This window comes from Lepidochelys kempii, chromosome 18, assembly GCF_965140285.1.
Source record: "Lepidochelys kempii isolate rLepKem1 chromosome 18, rLepKem1.hap1, whole genome shotgun sequence".
NCBI lineage: Eukaryota > Metazoa > Chordata > Testudines > Cheloniidae > Lepidochelys > Lepidochelys kempii.
Window position 1 is genome coordinate 15716644 of NC_136397.1, and position 22552 is coordinate 15739195.

The 22552-nt window shown below is 49.6% G+C and overlaps 2 protein-coding genes across 7 annotated transcripts in view; one reads left to right on the forward strand and one right to left on the reverse strand.

Annotated features, from left to right (window-relative positions):
* The window catches only part of NOC2L (NOC2 like nucleolar associated transcriptional repressor), an 87435-nt gene extending 70385 nt beyond the window's left edge, over positions 1 to 17050 (reverse strand). Inside the window, exons 1-7 of one of the 2 annotated variants that reach the window (XM_073317129.2) lie at positions 16960 to 17050; positions 15120 to 15299; positions 12519 to 12696; positions 11389 to 11487; positions 8886 to 9003; positions 7681 to 7771; positions 5798 to 5876 (exon numbers count right to left, since the gene is read on the reverse strand). In XM_073317129.2, the coding sequence (XP_073173230.2) occupies positions 5798 to 5876; positions 7681 to 7771; positions 8886 to 9003; positions 11389 to 11487; positions 12519 to 12696; positions 15120 to 15299; positions 16960 to 16979 (765 nt within the window). In that variant the 5' untranslated portion in view covers positions 16980 to 17050. Of the gene's footprint in view, positions 1 to 5797; positions 5877 to 7680; positions 7772 to 8885; positions 9007 to 11388; positions 11488 to 12518; positions 12697 to 15119; positions 15300 to 16959 lie in introns of both variants that reach the window. The other variant, XM_073317128.2, reaches the window with a different exon arrangement.
* Positions 17051 to 18977: 1927 nt separating this feature from the next.
* Positions 18978 to 22552, forward strand: part of KLHL17 (kelch like family member 17) — a 38095-nt gene continuing 34520 nt past the window's right edge. For 3 of the 5 annotated variants that reach the window (XM_073316565.2, XM_073316567.2, XM_073316566.2), the window contains exon 1: positions 19799 to 20348. The gene's annotated coding sequence lies outside the window, so the exon portion shown is untranslated. Of the gene's footprint in view, positions 19119 to 19797; positions 20349 to 22552 lie in introns of those variants that run through there. The other 2 variants (XM_078849305.1, XM_078849306.1) reach the window with 2 other exon arrangements.

Consider the following 22552-nt stretch of genomic DNA (forward strand, 5'->3'; position numbering starts at 1 on the left):
GGTCCTTTAAGGGAACTTGAGCCTAGCCTGGCCACTGACTGATCAGCTACCTCCCAGCAGAGACTGGTTAAGGATTACAAAAGCCAAGAAGTGCTCGGCTGGGAAGGAAAGCGGCAAGAGGAACGTTGCTCCTCTGGCAGGCCCTGGAGCAGCAGGGAACCAGCCTCGGGGCCCCAGCAGAAGATCCCAGGTCAGGGGATGAGATGGTTTACAAGTGGGACTTATCCAGAACCATTTTATTGTGTCTGAAGGATAAACTGTGCCCTGAAGGAAAGGCCTGACAAGACTGTGGGCAAGGTGCCCCTCCTGAGCTGGGGAGACAGGCCAGCTCCTTACAGACTCCTTAACAGCTTCTAGGGTGAAGGGGGTAGAGAACAGACACACCACAGCTTAATATCTTTGGGAAGGGCAGGCTCAGCCCTCTCGGGGACAAAACCCAAGCTGAGGGGTGTTTATTTAGAGGGACATCGAGTTTACAAAAAGAAAAGGAGTACTTGTGGCACCTTAGAGACTAACCAATTTATTTGAGCATGAGCTTTCGTGAGCTACAGCTCACTTCATCAGATGTTTACCGTGGAAACTGCAGCAGACTTTATATACACACAGAAATCATGAAACAATACCTCCTCCCACCCCACTGTCCTGCTGGTAATAGCTTATCTAAAGTGATCAACAGGTGGGCCATTTCCAGCACAAATCCAGGTTTTCTCACCCTCCACCCCCCCACACAAATTCACTCTCCTGCTGGTGCTAGCCCATCCAAAGTGACAACTCTTTACATAATCAAGTCGGGCTATTTCCTGCATAGATCAAGGTTTTCTCACATCCCCCCCACCCCCATACACACACAAACTCACTCTCCTGCTGGTAATAGCTCATCTAAACTGACCATTCTCCAGGTTTAAATCCAAGTTAAACCAGAACATCTGGGGGGGGGGGGGGGTAGGAAAAAACAAGAGGAAACAGGCTACCTTGCATATTTCCAAAATACCTCTGAACAACATACTAATCCACAGAGGTCTCCCTGCCAACACTACAGAAAGAGGGATTCTAGATGGACTCCTCCTGAAGGTCGAAACAGCAGACTGGACTTCTACATAGAGTGCTTCCGCCGACGTGCACGGGCTGAAATTGTGGAAAAGCAGCATCACTTGCCCCATAACCTCAGCCATGCGGAACGCAATGCCATCCACAGCCTCAGAAACAACTCTGACATCATAATCAAAAAGGCTGACAAAGGAGGTGCTGTTGTCATCATGAATAGGTCGGAATATGAACAAGAGGCTGCTCGGCAGCTCTCCAACACGAGTTTCTACAAGCCATTACCCTATGATCCCACTGAGAGTTACCAAAAGCAACTACAGCATTTGCTCAAGATACTTCCTGAAAAAGCACAAGATCAAATCCGCACAGACACACCCCTGGAACCCCGACCTGGGATATTCTATCTACTACCCAAGATCCATAAACCTGGAAATCCTGGGCGCCCCATCATCTCAGGCATTGGCACCCTGACAGCAGGATTGTCTGGCTATGTAGACTCCCTCCTCAGGCCCTACGCTACCAGCACTCCCAGCTACCTTCGAGACACCACTGACTTCCTGAGGAAACTTCAATCCATCGGTGATCTTCCTGATAACACCATCCTGGCTACTATGGATGTAGAAGCCCTCTACACCAACATTCCACACAAAGATGGACTACAAGCCGTCAAGAACACTATCCCCGATAATGTCACGGCTAACCTGGTGGCTGAACTTTGTGACTTTGTCCTTACCCATAACTATTTCACATTTGGGGACAATGTATACCTTCAGATCAGCGGCACTGCTATGGGTACCCGCATGGCCCCACAGTATGCCAACATTTTTATGGCTGATTTAGAACAACGCTTCCTCAGCTCTCGTCCCCTAAAGCCCCTACTCTACTTGCGCTATATTGATGACATCTTCATCATCTGGACCCATGGAAAAGAAGCCCTTGAGGAATTCCACCATGATTTCAACAATTTCCATCCCACCACCAACCTCAGCCTGGTCCAGTCCACACAAGAGATCCACTTCCTGGACACTACAGTGCTAATAAACAATGGCCACATAAACACCACCCTATACCGTAAACCTACTGACCGCTATTCCTACCTGCATGCCTCCAGCTTTCACCCTGACCACACCACACGATCCATCGTCTACAGCCAAGCTCTGCGATACAACCGCATTTGCTCCAACCCCTCAGACAGAGACAAACACCTACAAGATCTCTGTCAAGCTTTCTTACAACTACAATACCCACCTGCAGAAGTAAAGAAACAGATTGATAGAGCCAGAAGAGTTCCCAGAAGTTACCTACTACAGGACAGGCCTAACAAAGAAAATAACAGAACGCCACTAGCCGTCACCTTCAGCCCCCAACTAAAACCCCTCCAACGCATTATTAAGGATCTACAACCTATCCTAAAGGATGACCCAACACTCTCACAAGTCTTGGGAGACAGGCCAGTCCTTGCCTACAGACAGCCCCGCAACCTGAAGCAAATACTCACCAACAACCACATACCACACAACAGAACCACTAACCCAGGAACTTATCCTTGCAACAAAGCCCGTTGCCAATTGTGCCCACATATCTATTCAGGGGACACCATCACAGGGCCTAATAACATCAGCCACACTATCAGAGGCTCGTTCACCTGCACATCCACCAATGTGATCTATGCCATCATGTGCCAGCAATGCCCCTCTGCCATGTACATTGGTCAAACTGGACAGTCTCTACGTAAAAGAATAAATGGACACAAATCAGATGTCAAGAATTATAACATTCATAAACCAGTCGGAGAACACTTCAATCTCTCTGGTCACGCAATCACAGACATGAAGGTCGCTATCTTAAAACAAAAAAACTTCAAATCCAGACTCCAGCGAGAAACTGCTGAATTGGAATTCATTTGCAAATTGGATACTATTAATTTAGGCTTAAATAGAGACTGGGAGTGACTAAGTCATTATGCAAGGTAGCCTGTTTCCTCTTGTTTTTTCCTACCCCCCCCCCCCCCAGATGTTCTGGTTTAACTTGGATTTAAACCTGGAGAATGGTCAGTTTAGATGAGCTATTACCAGCAGGAGAGTGAGTTTGTGTGTGTATGGGGGTGGGGGGGATGTGAGAAAACCTTGATCTATGCAGGAAATAGCCCGACTTGATTATGTAAAGAGTTGTCACTTTGGATGGGCTAGCACCAGCAGGAGAGTGAATTTGTGTGGGGGGGTGGAGGGTGAGAAAACCTGGATTTGTGCTGGAAATGGCCCACCTGTTGATCACTTTAGATAAGCTATTACCAGCAGGACAGTGGGGTGGGAGGAGGTATTGTTTCATGATTTCTGTGTGTATATAAAGTCTGCTGCAGTTTCCACGGTAAACATCTGATGAAGTGAGCTGTAGCTCACGAAAGCTCATGCTCAAATAAATTGGTTAGTCTCTAAGGTGCCACAAGTACTCCTTTTCTTTTTGCGAATACAGACTAACACGGCTGTTCCTCTGAAACCTGTCATCGAGTTTACAGTCACTGCAGTGCTGAAAAGTGTTTTACCAGCTACTGTGCCAACTCACACTGCAAATCACCACAGCTGAAAGAGGAGGCAATTGGTCTCCTCTCTATCCCTTCCACTGCTCTCGTTTACGCAAGCCTAGATATCACGCTGTGGTTGCTGGCAGCTATAGCCTGCAAGCCTCTCGCACAGCCACAGGAGAGAGTAAAACGTATTTTTTAAAAACGGGAGCATGATTATAAAGCCAACATAACGTTGGTGCGAGGGGGTCTGCTCGATAGCAGGCAGAGAACTGGAAATACTTTTTAACTTGTCTAGATTTTGAGTTGACCACACAGAATCACAGAAGTGTAGGACTGGAAGGGACCTTGAGAGGTCATCTAGTTCAGTCCCCTGCACTCAAGGCAGAACTAGGGAATAGCTAGACCGGGGCGGGCAAACTTTTTGGCCTGAGGGCCACATCGGGGTGTGGAAATTGTATGGTGGGCCATGAATGCTCACGAAATTGGGTGTAGGGGTGCGGGCTCTGGCTGGGGGTGCGGGCTCTGCGTTGGGGCCAGAAATAAGGAGTTCAGGGTGCAAAAGGGGGCTTTGAGTTGGGGTGCAGGGAGGTGGGTGTAAGGGCTCTGGGGTACAAGAGGGGGCTCTGGGCTGGGATCGAGGGGTTCGGAGGGCGGATCAGGGCTGTGGCAGGGGACTGGAGCACAGGGTGGGGGGCTCAGGGGTGCAGGCTCTGGGCGGCACTTATCACAAGCAGCTCCCGGAAGCAAATCCCCCCTCTGGCTTTGAAGCACAGCCAGGCAGCTCTGTGCGCTACCCCGTCCGCAGGTGCCACCCCTGCAGCTCCCATTACCCGGGAACCACAGCCAATAGGAGCTGCGGGGGAAGCACCTGCGGATCGGGCAGCATGCAGATCCGCCTGTCCATACCTCCACGTACTACGTAGGAGCCAGAGGGAGGTCATGCCGGCTGCTTCCTGGGAGCTGCGCAAGCCTCTGACCCTGCTCCCCAGCGGGAGCACCGGAGCGGGGCAAACACCCAACCCCGCTCCCCGGCAGGAGCTGAGGGCCAGATTAAATGCTCGGACGGGCCGGATGTGGCCCCTGGGCTGTAGTTTGTCCACCCCTGAGCTAGACCATTCCCAACAGGTGTTTGTCTAACCTGTTCTTAAAACCCTCCAATGACGGAGATTCCACATCCTTCCTAGACAATTTGTTCCAGTGCTTAACTCCCTAATGTCCAACCTAAACTGCCCTTGCTGCAATTTAAGCCCATTGCTTCTTGTCCTATAAGCTTGAAACATCTTAATGATACATAATAATAATAATAATACCTAGCTTTTATCTAGAGCTTTTAATCGTTAGCTCTCTAAGGGAGGGAAGTATAATTATCCCCATTGGACAGATGCCTTTTCCTGTTCTATTGCAATCCTTAGTTACCTTGCTTGCTGTAAGCACTACCCCTCGAGGAAAAGGCTTTGCTGCTCAAGAATGCTTTTCTGCTGAATCATTTTGACGGCTTATGGCCTGGAAGGGTGTCAGCACTTTCACTTTGTTTACCTGCTCTCCCTTCCCCCAAGAGCCCCACCACTGCCTTGGAGAATGAACAATTTATGCTGTTTTCTTGTTTTTTGTTGTTTTTTAAGTCCAACTCTCCCTCATTTGGGGGTACACGATGAAACAGTCTGTTGGCTTCCCTAAGTCTTCCCCAAAAATCTTGATCTAGGAGGAATGGAACCCAGCTTTATAAACACACATTGACCCTCCCTGGAAAACTGGACACCAGCAACTTAGCACAGGTAGGATCTTCTAATAAAGTTGCAGCAGAATTATAGTTGGTGAGGTTGGGATATGGCGCCTGATAAACTCAACCTCATTGCAGGTTTCACTGCAGGAAAGGGAGCATCCATTATGAAGCAGGCCCAGGACCTGAAACGACTTTAACCTGATGAGATTTCAAGTTGAGCAGAAGGCAGGCGTGACCTTAAAACTGCAAGAATTGCCTCCCAGAAGGAAGCTAAGTTTGTGAAATCAGAGCAATTAATGCCACTAACACAGTCATCTGCTTTGTCAACTGGCTCGTTTGTGTTTAGGTGGCGAGGTGTCACCTTTAAAGGGACAGTTAGCTAGAAGCAAGCAGTGTATCTCCCTTGATCCTAGGCACATGATCCCAAAATATAAACCTGCTTCCCAACAGAAACCCAGCAGTGCCCAGGACAACAGCCTCCTAACAGACATACTGCAGGTCTTTACCTGGATGGTGCAGCTCAGGTACATCTTGACATCCAGCCTCAGCTTGCCCCAGAGTGGGCTGGTAGAGGGCAGCACCATCCTAGGAATGAACAGGGAGAGAACACAGGCTGAGTGGGAGTCGCGTATAGTTTAGAGCTAAAAGTGACAATGAATCATTACACTATGGAAACTCCCAGGAAACCAGCATCTTCCACATGGCAAGGAGAGGGGGGGCGTAAAAGCGTTACAATCTCATTATAAAAGGAGTAAGGCTTTGTCATCCAAAGGGTGCCCCAGGCCTGCACGACATTACTCCAGGGCACAAGGGGAAGCTCCCGCGCATCCCTCTCCATCTGGCTAACAGAACGGATGCTGAAATGGAGCGGGGGTGTCTGGCATTCAGCCCCATTTGCCTTCTGTTCAGGCATCCCGGGGCCATGGCTTAAAAATAGGACTGATTTCTATTGCAAGACGGCTGGAGTTACACGGATTATGACGTACAGTTATGAGTGGCCTAGCCGGCGTGAGAAAAAAAGCACCGATCTCACTTGTGCCACTCATGAGCTCACGCCCACATGGACTAACAACTGCAGGGCTGAGTGTTTGCCAGGCAAACCTATCATGGACTTCACACAGAGTTCGCATCAGTAAGGAGTGCAAGGAGGAAAGAGGGAACTGTTCTCTGCAATCAGCACTATATTGCTATTTCAGAGCAACAGCACAGGGAACGGAGACTTACGCTTTGCCACCAACGCCAACAGGAAATTCAGAGTTGACCTCAACCCCCATCCCATCCCTAACCAGGCTAAACAGGGACATTAACAATAGTAGCATTAAAACCTGCCTAGGATGCCTTTGCACTTTGCACACTTGCATGGCAGATAGAGTAATGCCTGTGTAAGTGCAACCACCTCTGGGGTGGAACACTCCTGCTACGTAACACTGCATAAGATTGTAGGGCAGAAAGAGAAGGAAACCGCAGCGAAGATTCTGGTAAATGAAGAACACAGATACCCTAGGTGGAACACGGCCAGGATAGAGGGACTAACACATCTTGCAGAGAGTGCTTGGGGATCTTTTAACAGGTGGTCAGAGCTTTACTTCCAGCACCACTGTAACACTGGTCCAGGGGGGACTCAGAGCTAAGAATGCTACCAGCAGCCCTGGATGACCCTTGGAGGTCACCCTTCCAAGTACAGCTCTAGCCGAACCCTGTTTACCATGGGTCAGTACGAGATCCCAGCCCAAGGCAGTTTGGCAGCCAACCAGAATTCCAGCAAACAAAACTGGGCCCATGAGTCAGAAATCCCCCCGTCTCTAATGAAGGCTCTAGTCAGCTCAGATGACAGCAGAGAGGAATGCAACACAGAGCTTCTGGACTGACGTCTGCATTTAGGAACAAGGGATTAATTGTACCCTCACTAGCCCAGCTGCGCATTGCTGTTCCCCATTCCATCCATGATCTAACGCAGACCAGGTCAAACCTAGAAGCTCTCAACCCACCAGAATCTGGCGCCTAGCACACCCACAGCAGTAAACATCGAAAGCAGTAGGGTGAATTGCTACCAAGTCACATCTCAAGGGCAAGCAGGTCAGTCACAAACCATTTTTCCCTTCACCCCAAATAAAATGCCACTTTCTTCAGAATTCCCCAGTGCAGGAGGAAAAGGTTCACGCTGGACACCTCCTGCACTGGGGAATTCAGAAGGATTGAGGCTCAAGGATAAGAAGCCCATAGGCAGGAACAAATGGTTTTTCCACTACACAGGAAGAGCTGCATCTCTGCCAATTCTTCCACCTGCAAGAGCTGCTTCTCTGTCAATTCTTCCACCAGCATGCCCAGGCCTCAGTGCTGGGAAAGGCCCAGACGACACTTATCTGCAATGCAATTGCCTGGAACTTACTTTGATTTGTCTTTCACCACCTTCACCTGAAGCAGTTTCTGCAGGCAGCCAAAGAGATCCCGAATGCAGAAGGACACCAGGGCATTAAATACTAAACCAAAAAAGAACATGTCAGTAAAATACTTATGACTGGTTTCCCATTCACTTCCCAGCCCCCTTGCTAACCTGAAACAGAACTGTCACCACTGAGCTCAGAACAGGACCTGGGGGTCTTTCACAGGTTTGCACAAATCAGTCTACTCTCTCTCTCCACCCACTCCCACTCAGGAATTCCTTCCTGAAGAGTAAGATTCCTTAGATTGTAAGCTCTTTGGACAAGGACCCCTTGCGCATGAGGTCCCTCTCTTCGCTCTGGGTTGGCACAGCATCTAACACACGGGGGCCCTGGTCATGATTGGAGCTGCTAGGTACTACAAAAAATAATAAGAGGCAAGAAACCAGGAATTACGTGTTTTGGTGGTGTTTTTTTAAAGCAATGTCATCAGATAGCACCTTGTTACTATGTCATTTACTGAATTAGAAAACGAAGGATTGTCTTGAAAGGAAGCCACATTGAGCGGCTGTAGTGTTCCACATGGGCACTACGGAGTGGAGAGAGAACACCCTCTATCGATTCTGAAATGCAGCAACGATCCAGGGCTGATTCTAAGCAGGGTGCACTAAGAAGCTTTTCCAGCACCCACATTTTTCAAAAAGTAGGCAGCAACTAAATTTCCGGGGGACAGATGCACGTGAGTTGGGACAATTCTTTCATACTTCAAATAAATAAAATTAATGCAGCGAGGAAAGAATCAGCAGTTGACGCTAAGTCACAATTTTAGGTGAGACATGGTCATCCCCATAACAGCAAATGGGGCTGTTAGATAAGGCTACTTTTGTCGACATCCCTCAGTGCTGTCTCAGGTCCGCCCGAACAATATTAGCTGAAATCCTGCTGCTTCAGGACCCCCTTCCAGAACGGGCACTATACAAGGTGGGGCTGTCCCCACGTAGAACCTTCGTCATCTGGAGGAGTTATGCTGTTAAACTGAAAGCCACAAGATATGCATGGAACTAGGATGAAGATCATTTTCATTTCCACTGATTTTATTTTCTCCTGATAGGCCTTGAATTGCCACACACCTTGTCCCCAGGCCCTTATTCCACACCACCTGCCCCCTATGAAATAAGTCTAGACAGCCTCTAGCCGGAACAAAAGCTCTCACCGGCACTGTCGGTGACTTTGAATTTGCTGGGGTCGGCCCCACCGTCATCTCCTTTGGTAGTTGCCACAGATGCTTTAAAGGCCTGAGTGATCTCATGGAAGAGCCTCGGTGTTAGTTGCTTCTGGGAGAGAGGAATAAAGAAACGTCAGCAATAAAGGGAAAGGAAAATGGAGGCAGCTATATTCCTTCATTAACAATCATCCCTCATTATGCGCTTTTCATCAATAGAGCTCAAAGTGCTTCACAGAAGCAGGAAAGAATGAGTATCCCGTTTATACAGCTGGGGAGACTGAGGCACGTTACAGTGTTCTAAACGCTATTAAAAAAATCTGCAGGACATGCAGGAGGCAGAGTGCTTCGGAGGAAACCTGGGGAGTGAAGACCAGATGTGCAACTTCACTCGCTTCCGTGACCTCATGTGAAACGCTGGAGTCGCGCTGGCCTCTTAACATAGCCTGCAAACTGAAGCTGAGACCCCCTGGTCAAGCCAGTAACCGTGCAGGGGCCAGTGTCACAGCTAAACAAGCCAGATGCCTCATCCACATGTTACATGGTTGGCAGAACCGTCTTGCTCAGCGTGCTCATTCTATCATGCTGTTCTGTGTACAGGTTTCTGGGTGAGAAGACGCTGCCGAGGTGGATGAGCACCAAATTTGCTCTCTCTCACACCTGATACACACAGCTTTGCCCTGGAGGTACACCCCGAACCACAGGAGACCATTAGCCTCTCCGAACATGGGCTCCAACAGCCCTTCAGCCACAGATTCTAAACCAGATGATCCAAAAACCATGTAGATCAGGACTCCAGATTTCTGGGGATTGCAGCCACAGCCTGGGGGAGGAAAACTATCAAGGGGGACCTTTATACTACACAGAAGACATTCAGAGTCAGAGAGAAGCCTGTCCCGAAAGCATACAATCAATGGGACCCTGTGGGTATGTCTACACACTAGAGCTGGGAGCGAGCCTCCCAGCCTGGAAACACAGACACACACTAGCTCAGCTTGAGCCAGCATACTAAATATAGCAGTGTGGACACAGCGACACAGGCAGCATGGGCTAGCCACCTGGGCACAGACCCAGGGGACTGGGCCGGCTGGCTCTCCGTCACATGCTGCAACCTCCACGCATTCAAGTCAAGTCACTCACGTACATCAGCGCATGTGGGATTGGGCCCTAAATTAAGAGGACTGTGACGGGGCAGCTGCTCCTCACTGGCTGACAAAGGGTTAATAGCAGCCCTTGGAGTGGCTGTGCAGAACCCAGCCAATCAGAGGAAGGGTTAGAAGCAGCCAATCAGGGCCAGGCTGGGCCCTATAAGAAGGGCCGCAGAGCAGAGAGGAGCTCAGACTCTCCCTGGAGCTTGAGGGAGAAGGACTGGCTGCCTTTAGAGAGGTGTGCCCGGGACACAGCAGTGCTGAGGAGGGTCAGGGGGGCAAGCGGAACTCCAGCCTGGCTGGCTCCCAGAGGGAGGCCTTGATACAGGGACCGAGTAGGTTCTGGGGCTACAGGGAAGTGGCCCAAGGAAAGCAGGTAGCTGCAGAGGGGAAGGCGATGCAGTGAGCGGCTGCCAGTTATAAGGTCCCTGGGTCAGGGCCCAGAGTAGCGGGCGGGCCTGGGCCCCCACATTTTGCCCCACTGGCCGCAGAAGGAAGTGGCCAGCCAAAGGACTGCAGTTCACCACACCGGCAAGAGGCCGGGCGAAGGACTGCCAGTTCCCCGGGAAGGGGGGAGACAACAGGCTGGGGCACAGATGGAGTGCCATGTGCTGAAGAGGACGCCATGGTCCGGGAGCGACGCAGGTCCCCACAGACAGCGGAGATGCTGGAGAAGCAGTAACAGAGAGTGAGACACCACAAGAGGAGGGTGCCCTGCTGATGGACACAGCTAATTCCCAGAGCAACCAGCAGGAGGTGCCACAGTGGTGAGCACAAACAACCCCTTACAAGGACAAACAGGAGACCATGCAGTGGTGTGATAGAAGGGAGCAAATAATACAATCAGGCAGTTACTTAGGGCTCGTCTACACACAATAATTGCCCTGCACTAACTATGCTATGCAATTAAAGCGGTACAACCTCCCTGTCTGCCCCATATTGGCATAAAGTTGCCTCAGATTTGTATAACTATTCCCTATGGGAAGAGGCATAAGCGATACTGGTCTAACTGCATCTGTAGGGAGGTTGTACCAGTTTTAACTATTTCAATAAAACAGGACATCGCTGTACTGTACAAAGACTGTGCGGAGAGCAGGCCTGAGAATAACATTTGTGCTTTTAACTAGCAGTGACAGGAACCAAACACAGACCAAGAGGCAGCAAGGCAAAGACATTTCACCCACTTTGCCCCCCAGCTGGCAGGCCCAGTGCCTGGGCCATCTCCCTGGTGCCTAGTGTCCATATGTTTTTAAAAAGCAAGGATCTCAGCATTGTGCTGTGGGGGAGGCCTTTCAATCGGGCCAAAACTCTCTCCCCACTTACAAAACAGTGGGCTCATCTCTCACCTCTGCAGCCTGTTTCCATTGTTCCACCATCTTCAAGGTCACGGTGATAAAGTCAGCTTTCTTCCGCTTGACCGTTTCCTCCTCCTCGTCACTTGCTTCCTACAACGGCCAGAGACATTGACAGGGTGGCGCTGGGTTTGCAGATCAGTCTCCGTTTCCCCTGCCCACCACTGCCCCTTGAAAGGAAAATCAAATGGCTAGAGCGGCTGACAGGAGGTCAGGCCACGTCTACACTGTGGGCCTACTGTAGCTGTGACGCTGTAAGTCAGTAGCATAGGTGCAGACTGCAGTGACCAAAGGGGTGTGTCTGCCACTGTAGGAACTCTGCCTCTCCCAGGACCTAGATGCATCCACACCAGGCGTTAGGCATGAAAAATCCACACCCCCGCATGCGGTAGCTACGTCACCCTACATGAAGCGTAGCCCAGACCTTGGAGGCAGTGGATTCTCCTCCTGGCTCTGTCACTAGCAACACGTATGACTCAGAGGCAGTAAGAACAAAGCCCTCTACGACCGCAAACAGACGTCACCCCCAGAAAGAGCTCACAGCCTTACACAGGCACATGTGACATACAGGACAGCAGTTCAAATACCAGAGTGTGTGCAGAAATTTACAGCGCCTAGCACAGTGGGGTCCTGACCCACAATGAGGGCCCCTAAGATCTATGGAAATAAAATAATAAATAATAGGAAGAAGGGGGCCGTCTGGAGCGACTTGGAGGAGAGTAAGGGTGCTCTGCACGTGGGAGACTCTCCCAAGTGTGCGGGTGGGAAAGTGCAGAAAGCCCAGGGAATGTGGAAGAGGAGGACCATTGCCAGATGTCAGTGTCTCCATGTAGAACAATACCCTATCACCTCACAGGGATGCTGCAAGGCTCAGGGGCAGGTGATTGGCTGCTGGAAATACTAGATTATTGCACTATTATTATTTAAATCAACAACTGGTTTCCAGGCTACCAGCCCTAACTGCCTGCAGACCTTTGAGGAGACATTTCCCTACTGCTCTGTACCATCACACACCAGAAGCAAATTCAGCCGTTGCACTGAAACTCACAAGCAATGGTTATGCCATGAAGGTAACCTATTTTAAAGATGCCTAAGATACTCCTCCATCCTCCAGAACCCAGTACCTCGAGCGTTTCAGGCAGAGTGTGCAGCCCCTTCTCCTCCTCGTCAGAGTCGTCCGAGTCATCAAAGTTCAGCAGGGAGCGGTCATTTTCTTGCAAGAACTTGTAAAATTCAGGATCACGTTCCTTCAGCCGCGAGAGCTGGTCTTTGTGCTCAGTTGCCTTTCCTTTCTTCACGTTCCTGATGGAGGGGGATCAGAAGAATTAAGACCTGGTTATTTATTCAGAGCAGAAAGTACGTTAGGAATTGTACAAGCAAACCAATCTAAGCTGTTCAAAAAAGCCCAGACTCTAAAATGCATATGCTTAAATGCTGTCCTAAATAAGGCTGGCTTTCCTGAATCAGGGCCACGGTGCACAGGATTCTGGGAATCTTTCACTGCTTGCTTTGGGAGAAAACCCCTTTGAGTTGGTAAAATAAGTTTTCATTCACATCTTTTGCTGACATCCTTTGTTCAGAAAGGTCCTTCTAAATTCCACAGGAAAGCAAAAAAAAAAAAAAAAGCTGTCCTTGGAATCTGCAAGGGAACACATCACTTTGGAAACTTGGCAAAGACAGGCCAGAAGATCATATCACCTTATAATACAAACCAGGTGCAACACTCTGTACCTCGGGGGAATACCATACACCCCCCCCCCAGGTTCATCTTTATAAAATGATTGTGTGGTATCCAATGCAAAGTTTGTCATGTTGGGCGTCTTCGGAAGGCTCGTGATGCACTGAGCATGGTTGTTATAGTGATGTTATAGTAATTGTTACAGGTTATAATTTCATGTATATAGTTATGAGGCTGAAAACGTATCCTCATGACTTAAACAAGCACAGGCAAAAAACTCTCCAAGAACAGAGAGGCAGTTCACACCTCATCAGGTATGGGACAAACCCAGCCCAGCCTCACAGGAACAAAGGATACTGGGCTAGGCAGCAACAAAAGAATCTGTTAGACTCTCCAGGGAGTCACCCCCTTCCTTTGGTCAATTTGGAACTGTGATGAAGTAAAGCTCATCTGAAGGGGGGGGGGGAGGGGAGGGTGGAGACGGGACAAAGCCAAGAGGGAAAAAAGGACATGATAAAAGGGAGACACATTTGCCCTGCGCTCTCTCTCTCCCACCTCCATCTACAGACACCACAGCAAGCGACCAGAGTGCTGATCAAAGGGGAGAGCCTGGCTGAAGAGCAACCAGCCAGCCTGTGGTGAGAAGCATGTAAGTTTGTAGAGACATGGAAAGTGTTAAGATCACTTAGAATGTGTTTTGCTTTTATTTCATTTGACCAAATCTGACTTCTTGTGCTTTGACTTATAACCACTTAAAATCTATCTTTATAGTTAATAAATCTGTTTGTTTGTTCTACCAGAAGCAGTGCGTTTGGTTTGAAGTGTGTCAGAGACTTTCCTTGGGATAACAAGCCTGGTGCATATCAATTTCTTTGTTAAATTGACAAATTCATATAAGCTTGCAGCGTCCAGCGGGTATAACTGGACACTGCAAGGTGGAGGTTCCTAGGGTTGTGTCTGGGACCAGAGATATTGGCTGGTGTCATTCGGTTGCACAATCCAAGGAGCAGCTTACATGCCAGAGGCTGTGCGTGACCAGCCCAGGAGTGGGGGTTCTCACAGCAGAGCAGGGTAAGGCTGGCTCTCAGAGTCAAGGATTGGAGTGACCTAGCAGATCACCTGTCCGGATAGCACCAGAGGGGAAAAACGTTTTTTGTAAAGTTGTCTTGGGGAAAACAAATTGTGAAATGTTGACATTTAAAAACCACTTCAACCAATAAATTCCAGCAACTTTTCAGTGAAAAATTAGTACGACAATCTGATCTTAGCTAGCTCTATTTCTACAACACCCTAACATTCTGCTAACGGAGAGGCAACGTTCTAGGGTGCCAGTGAGAACAGCCAAAAGTTCACACCAGATTTTCCAACCAAGTTTAAAGGCCCATTAATTCTACACATAGCACCAAGCCTGGGGGCCCAGCAACAACAGTTGCTCCCTAATCCAGTTTGGATTTGTACCATAAACAGGACTTTACTGTGTCCCTCAGCCAAGCTACAGTCCTGGGACATGTAGCCAATTAGGGGATATGCTTAAAACATGGCTAGATCCTGTCCACATTTATAGCTAGAACAAACCAATTTAGGAAAATCAGTTCAGGGGTCAAGCATGTTGTAACTGAGCCCCTGGATTCTATTACTGTTGTAGTGTAGACGGACGCAAAGAACAGTGCTTTAGAAGGGATTAAATAAAGCTCTGTGTAAATTGGAGCAAAGGGTTTCGGGGCTGAGTGCTTTCGGCTTTGCCACTGGTCTGCTGGGTGACCCTGGGCAAGTCACACCTCTCTGTGCCTCAATTTGCCCACCCGTACGATAGGGATAATGCTACTGGCCTCTTCTGTAAATCACTTTGAGATCGACAGATGAAAAGAGCTATATAAGAGCTAGGGATTATTGTTTTCATTTTGTGGACAAAGCACCAGTATCTCAGGCTTTATTAAGATGATGTGCTTAGAACTGAAACACTTTTTAAGGTGGGTCAGTGGAGTGGAAGAATCTATACCTTCAAGGACTGTTCACACTTCCCCAATCAACAAGCAGCCACACTTACTTTTCTGCAGTTTTAACTTTGAGTGGCTCCTTCTTCTTTCCTCCTGCCAGGCCATTCTGGCTTTGTTTCCGATTAGCAGGCTCTTCCACGAGCTCTGAGGTCTCCTCTTCTGAGTCACCATCAACTTCTGACTCAAATCCGGAAGTTAAAAATTCATCAACGCTCAGCTCTGCCAGTTTTCTAATTCCAGAGGGAGAAGAGAAACAAGGTAGGAAGAGGGAGGAAGGGGAGAGGATTAAGGGTTTTAAATCAAGCTGATTTTGACGCTCATATCATACAGCACTCCTGCCCATCCCCGACTCCCACCCCGCAACCAAAAAAGAATACGTACTCAGCATGATACAAAGTATTTACCAGAGAAAAACAGCCATCTCGATAGTTAATGTAAGATTTCAGTATCCCAAATTTTACTCATGAAGTGGGTCCACAGGCTTCACCTGGCCTATTCATAAGGGATGCAAAATATCTGACCCAAGAAAAGGTATGGTCCTTTTAGTCTAGGAGATGCGTGTTTCTGATCAGTAGCAGAGCCAACATTCCCAATAAACCACCTTTTGTTGAAACTACAGTATAGTAATAACTTCTGACTTTACCTGATCCAGTAGGTACAAGGTTACACACAAAACACAGTGCTTTACACCCCAGAAATCATTTAGAAAGTGCAGGAAGCTCTTACAACACCAAAGACCACCCGCTTTGTTTTGTAGCTCACCAAAAGCTATTTAATTTAAAGGCTTCCCACGTTTTATTTCAACCAGGAAGAGGAATTACAAGATGAACAGCCTGTTGACTTAATAACTAGTTTATAATCACACACTTTAACAAAAGTTAACGGCACAAGTCTCTTTTGCAGCCCGTGCCGTTTTGCATAACACGCAGAAATACTATCACTTGTTAAGGATGAGAAGGGATCAATATCTTTCTAATCACTGCTCACTTTTCAGGGGCCATCACCTTAAGAAATTCCGGTTTGAAGAGAGGCGATTGGATACAAATTTAAAGCTTCCAACCACTGTGTTTGTACAGTTCGTGGCCCTGATCTGTGACTGGTGCCTCAGGGCCCTATCACAATTGATGATAAATGATGCCAGTATGCAATATTCATAAGAGGTGCCCCCAGCTCCAAGCTCTCAGTGACCCCGGCCCAGAAGCAAATAAAGCCTGCTATAAGCATGGCTCCTTTCACCCCAAACACCTTCCTCGCTGCTACACAAAACTCAGCTGGATCCGGCTCAGACCACCCACAAACTGCAGGGATGGTCCCCATCCAACTCCGAGTTTTGCAGTTAGGCCCTTAGGGGGCTTCATCCGGCCCCCCAGCTCTGGACACCCCTTCCCTGGCCCAGAGCCTGGCTAGGAACTATAAATGCAATGATCGCTCTCCCCCGCCCCCAACACAGCCCCTTTCCCATACACCTAAGGGGGCAGCCGGGGGGGGGGGTTCCCTTGGGGGGGAGCTTTTCCCTTGTGGGCCACCCCTCCCCAGAGGGGAGTCCCTGGCTGGTGCATGGTGCAGACTCCTTTGGGGTTAGAGCAGCTGGAGAGAACCCCCCCGCCCCCGCCAGTGGGGGTGCTAGCCCATGGGGGGGGGGCTAAGGAGGAATATTTTGGAAGCCCCCCCAACACATACTAATAATTAATCCCCCGCCCCACCAGCTGCTCGGGGCCCTAAACAACCGCTTGGCTCATGCCTAGCGCCGGCTCTGAGCCGCCCCCCCCCTCCACCCACCCCGGCCCCGTGCAGCGGAGGCGGCGCAAGCGGCAGCGCACGTGCCAGCGACCCCTGGGCCCCGGGCCTCCAGCCGCGAGCCCAGCGGGCCCGCCCGCGCGCCGCGCTCACCTCCTGCCGCCAGCCGCCATGGCGCCGCAACGTGCCTCTCCCACAATGCAGCGGCCGAGGGGGAGGCCGGGAGGGTGGATTCCTTGGTTCACGAAGGTGGGGGTGCAGAATCGCCACGCGGGAGGGCGCATGACAACAGCTGCCTCCGCAGGCTCAGCTGATTACGATCTAGGAGGGGGAGCTCGCTCTCGGTTAAAGGACCTGCGCTGAGTCAAGAGGAACAGCAGAAGGACCATACTGGGTCAGATCCGTGCTCCATCTAGCCTAGTGTCCTGTCTTCTGACAGCGGCCGGGGACAGATGCTTTAGAGAGAATGAACAGAACAGGGAATTTTTCCAGTGACCCATTCTCTGCTCTCCAGTCCCAGCTTCTGGCAGCCAGCCAGGCCAGGCCTACACTAGGAAATTAAGTCAGTAGAACTGTGTCGCTCAGGCGTGTGAAAAATCCACACCACTGAGCTCTGCAGGTGAGTTGACCCGAGTGTAGACAGCACTATGTCCACGGGAGGGCTTCTCCCGATAAGTCTCTCATGGAGGTGGAGTATTTTAAGTGTAGACCTGTCCTCAGAGACTTAGGGACACCCAGAGCATGGGGTTGCCTCCCTGACCATCTCGGCTAATAGCCGTTGATGGACCTCTCTACCACAGAACAAGCACTGGTTGAAACTGGAGATAGGCTTGCTTTTTGAGCTCTGAGTCTCTCTACTGATATAGAGACCGAGATTTCAGTATGAAACAGCAAACACCAACCCTTGAAGCACATTCCTTTTTAAAGACATCAGGTGATAGCGCTCTAGGCTGGATTTGCATAAGTGACTAGTGATCTAGGGTGTATAGGTGCCCAGTCTGAAACTCCTCCAAAGGGCCTGGTTTTCAGCACTTTCTGAAAACCAAGCCCCTTTAAAGTGCCTCAAGTTGGGCACCCAAGTAACAAATTACTTTGGCAATGTTGACTTGAATCTTTACAGAACTCTCTCTATGATATCTCTGAGTATCAATCGCGATATCTATCCTACATAGGTTCTTACATACTGAGCTACTGTCCCTCGCGTGTGGTTCCTTCTCTCTCTTACCCCCTACCTAGGAGGAGAACAGTGTTCAGTGGAGTGTTTTGTTTTGGTAGAAAGGTGGGTTTTTAAAAAGTGCTCAGAGCAAACATGTTTCAAGATTGAATGTGTATAATTTAATACCAAAATATTCTCTATCTCACATTTTCTACAACACATATAGTTTAATATTTAACCCATGTTCTTGACTATTAAAATGTCTCTCTCATACCTATTTTATAATGCTAACATCTATTTCTCTCTGTATTTACAGACACACACACACATAAAGAGCGGTTTTAGAGTAGCAGCCGTGTTAGTCTGTATTCGCAAAAAGAAAAGGAGGACTTGTGGCACCTTAGAGGCTAACCAATTTTATTAGTCTCTAAGGTGCCATAAGTCCTCCTTTTCTTTTTACACATAAAGATTGCAATACTGCAAAAACTTACTCAAATGAATCCCTTTAGGCAGCTATGCATGTAAGTCTGTTGGATTCAACGGGGCTCTGCAGGAATCCATCCTCTTTGGGGCCTTACAGAAAACTGCATTCCTGCGGAGGAAGGTTCCAATGATTTTGGATCAATTTTACGGGTTTTTCTTAAAGTACTTCCCTCCTTGTGAAGGGGGTTGTGGTGTGTCTGTGGCAATGGGACACTTTCAAATCTCACCCCTTTGTTAAAAGAACCTCTCTCATCCAACCTGTTCCCAGCTTGCCAGTCCTGATACTAATTATTGTAGAGGATTTTTTTTTTTAAAGAACGTGCCACTTTTCTATTAGGATTTTTAGTACCGTTGACCAGCGTCTCCAACCCAGCAATGAAAGGGAAGGTCTAGAGCCAGACCGCACAGCCCTACTAAATACCACAGGTTGCAATTCAGGAGCAGGCGGCGACTTTACACGGAAAGAGCTGTTATAGCTCCAGACACAGATTAGAAAGGTGCACTGGGGAGAAAAGGAAGCCCCTCTGTGACACGCTCAGAGGGGAGGGCGAAGGGGGGATTTGAACCCACGAACTGAGTGCAACTATGGCTGAGCTGAGCCAGTAGGATACCGTCCTGTCTGACCAAGCCAGCGCTAGCTGCTAGGCCCCCCCCCCCCCCAAGTTTCACTTGGGTGAGTGTGCTCTGGGAAAGGGTCTTTGTTATTTTTTGCACGGAGGGGGAGAGAGGCATTGGGGAGCGCAGCACTGAACAATGGGGAGGGAGATTGAAGGTGGACTCACTGCAGAGTCCTTGCTGCGGTCTTCTGTCTCCATCATGCATGCAGCCGGTGTCCTGCGATTAACTCCTTTTGCAGGCTGATGCGGTACAGTGCAATGCACCCCCCCGTCTGCTCTGGTTCCCCTCCCTCCCAGGCCCCCATTATCTTGCCTTGCCTTGCAACAGAGCCGGACCATAAATCACTTTTGCAGCCCTTTGTTTCTCTGCTGCTGGAGCAGCTGCGGTTGCGGGATAGGCAAGGGCTGGTGGGGAGCCCGCAAGGCTGAGCTCTGGTTGGGCGAGGCGGCCGGACAGACAGACAGACAGCCCCTGATTTCTTGCTAATGTGCCTGTTCTCGAACGTACGTCTCTGCTGCATTTAAACCCGTGCGGCTTGGCGGGGTTATTTCGGGTGACTTCCCTTCGGAGAGCTGCAGCTTTCAGACCCGGCGCGATTCAAAGAGGGGCTCACCGGCTTTTAAGGCCTGTGTATATTAAATATATTGCATGTTTGCAAAAGGCTTTCGGGGTGGCCGTGGGGGAGGGGGGAGCCGTGGGGAGGGGTCAAGTGCAGTTTAAAATCCCCCTGTCCCCGCACGACTCCAGGTGCAGTGGCTAAAAGCCTGCAGTACTGCGCCCTGCATCCAGGAGACCGGCTTTTTAAGGCGGAATTCCCATGACTAGAGGCCGCTTCCGCCTCTTCCCCGTCCCCCCCCCAGTCCCCGTGGGGTGGGTCAGGGCAGGCTGACAGCTGCCCCCGGCAGTACAGAACCCGCATCACGACTTTTGCTGGGCCAGTGGTTTTGAAAGAGCGGGCAAACGTGTCGTGCTGGGGAAGACTGGGGAAGGAGGCGGAGCGGCCTTAAAAGTCTTGCCTGCACCTGGTTGGTTTACATTTGCGTCAATTTCAGCCCTGTAGAATTTGGGGGGCTCAGGACAAAGGAATCGGGAGCTGGCGGCCCTCGGACCATCGGAAACCTGCTGCCTCCCATTGCCCAGCGTGGAGCGAGAGGGGGGGGGGGGGCTGCTGGGTGGTCCTGAAGAATCAGCAGCGGGGGACAGCGCGCAAACACGCACCCAGCATCTTCCGAGGAGATCCGGGCGCTGGAGATTAGCGATGAGCCATCTCCCTGCACCTCGATCTGTAAGTATGACCGAGCAAGGAGAGTCGATGCGGGAGGGAACGGGGAATGCAAAGGAAAAGGACCCAAAGCATCTTCTCCCCCTACCAGGCTTTTCTGCCCCTCATATTCTGTTAGTAACAAGAGTTGGGTTTTGTTTTGTTTTTTTTGAAGGGGGCATAGAGAGTCGCAATTTCTCCTTGAGAAGTTGTGCCCTGTCTTACGACTGTCATCAATCCCCGTTGCAAAAATAAGCTGTGTGCCAAGTGGGATTTGGTGGGTTTGTTTGTTTGTTTTTGTTTTTTGCTGAATTGTAGAAGTGGGAAGCGCTCCTTCCCATAGCAGGGCAGAAATTAGGGCCATATATAGCTTCTGATGAACCAGGCACTTTCTCCTGGCTAGCAGGAGAGGCTCTAGTGAATTTGCTGTGTGTGGGTGTGTGTGTGATGTCCCTCTCAAACGATTGTTTTTTACCCTAGGGCTGATAGAGCAAAACCATGTATGTTCCGCACCATAAAGCTAGTGAATTTCTTTGCAAGTTGATAGAGGGTTGGGATTACACACGGAGTGCCCTGAGGTAACATGATGCCTTTTGTCCAGTGAAATGTTGTAAGGACACATGCAAAATTAAGTTCTCATTAAACCTGCCTTTTGTGTCTCTTACTTATTACCAACCGGACCCTAACACTTAGGCTTTGGGGTTTAAAATCCATTTTATTCCCCTGTGTATAGCTGATCTAAGCAAGTTATTTTAAAAAGTCCTGGGTTTTAAATAGCTGATCTGCTTTAGCAGTCTCTGGTTGCTGTCTGTCAGGATCGCAGTGCCTTTTTCTATGCTGCTACAGTTAAGCATCTCAGTCCTAAATAGGACTTTATTTTCCATCATTTTTAGAGAACTCATTAAAAAAATACTCTGAGCTGAAGCCTCATGAGATTCGGAGGCTCAGAGGGGAAGTTTTCAGCCTTCTAGGTGTTCTTACAATTCCATTCATATCAACCCTGCAATGGGAGAGATGAAATCTGAGCACCCTGTTAGTCTTGATATTCCCCACCCTGCCATGCAGCTGAAACAGCAAAGGTAGGAGTACTGCTACAGGGAGACCCTTCAAGCCCGCTCAGTTGCACCAAAGTGGGTTTCCCTGCCCCCCTGCTGTGGCTGCCTTTGAGGGGGAGAGAGCCTCCCGCTGTCACTGTAGTAGCTGTGACATCTAGACTGGCCGAACCAGTCCCAAGTAGGGGTGGTCTGATCCATCCAGACTGCCTCAGCTCGGTAACTGAGTAGAGCATCCCCTCCCTGAGGAGCTGTCGGCTTTCAGATAAGGTCGGTGGGACCCAGGCTGTTCCTGAGGGGACTGGAGGGAAGAAATGCACGATATCTGCTGGATGGCCTTGCCCACCAAGGTGTGGGGTTGACAGAAGTTATGGCGGTCAGCCACTTGCAAAATAGACCTGTGTCCTTTCTGGCAGGTTAAGGCCAGTGCAGAACCTGTGGGGCCCACTTTGATCATTCATGCCTCTCCAATGAGAAATAATCTGCCAGCCGCCCTTGAGTGGCGGTTAGAGCCTTCCACAAGAAACCATCTCCGGGCATCAACAGTTGCTGCCGGGCAAAGATACAGTTGTGGCTGAATTGCTCCACTTGGATTTCGTGGGTTGCCTGGGATCTCTGCCCGTCTGGCTATGGAATGGAGACGATGGATGTTGGTGGGTGGCATTCCCTTCTAGCCATGGACACAGCTAAAAAGTCCACATTGATTTGATATGATCTATCCACCACTTCCACCCTCCATGTCTGCAAGGTGTTGACTCGCTGTGTAGTCTAGTGAGGGTGGGCAGAATGGCCTCTCAATGGGTTTGTGATGTCCTGGAAGGGAGTAATGGACAATTGCTGCTCCTCTCTAAAGGGTCTTGCATGTAGACTCCCGGGAATTTCCCTCCTGATCTTCATGCATATGAAGTAACATGGAGAGGTTGTGAAGTACTTTTGGGCTGCTTTGTCCACGCATTGGTGGACACCAGGCTCTGGCTCTGAATGCAGATTCTAAGATATTATTCCTGTCCCAATTTCTGACCAAACCATGAAGCCAGGTGACAGCAAAGTGGGTGTGACTTGCTCCTGGTCAGGAACTGGCTGGGGAAGTGAGTTGGAGTGGGCAGAAATGATGCCTGCACCCTCTGTTCGGGGATCTATGTAGTCCATGAGTCCTACTGGACCCAGTATTGCTTT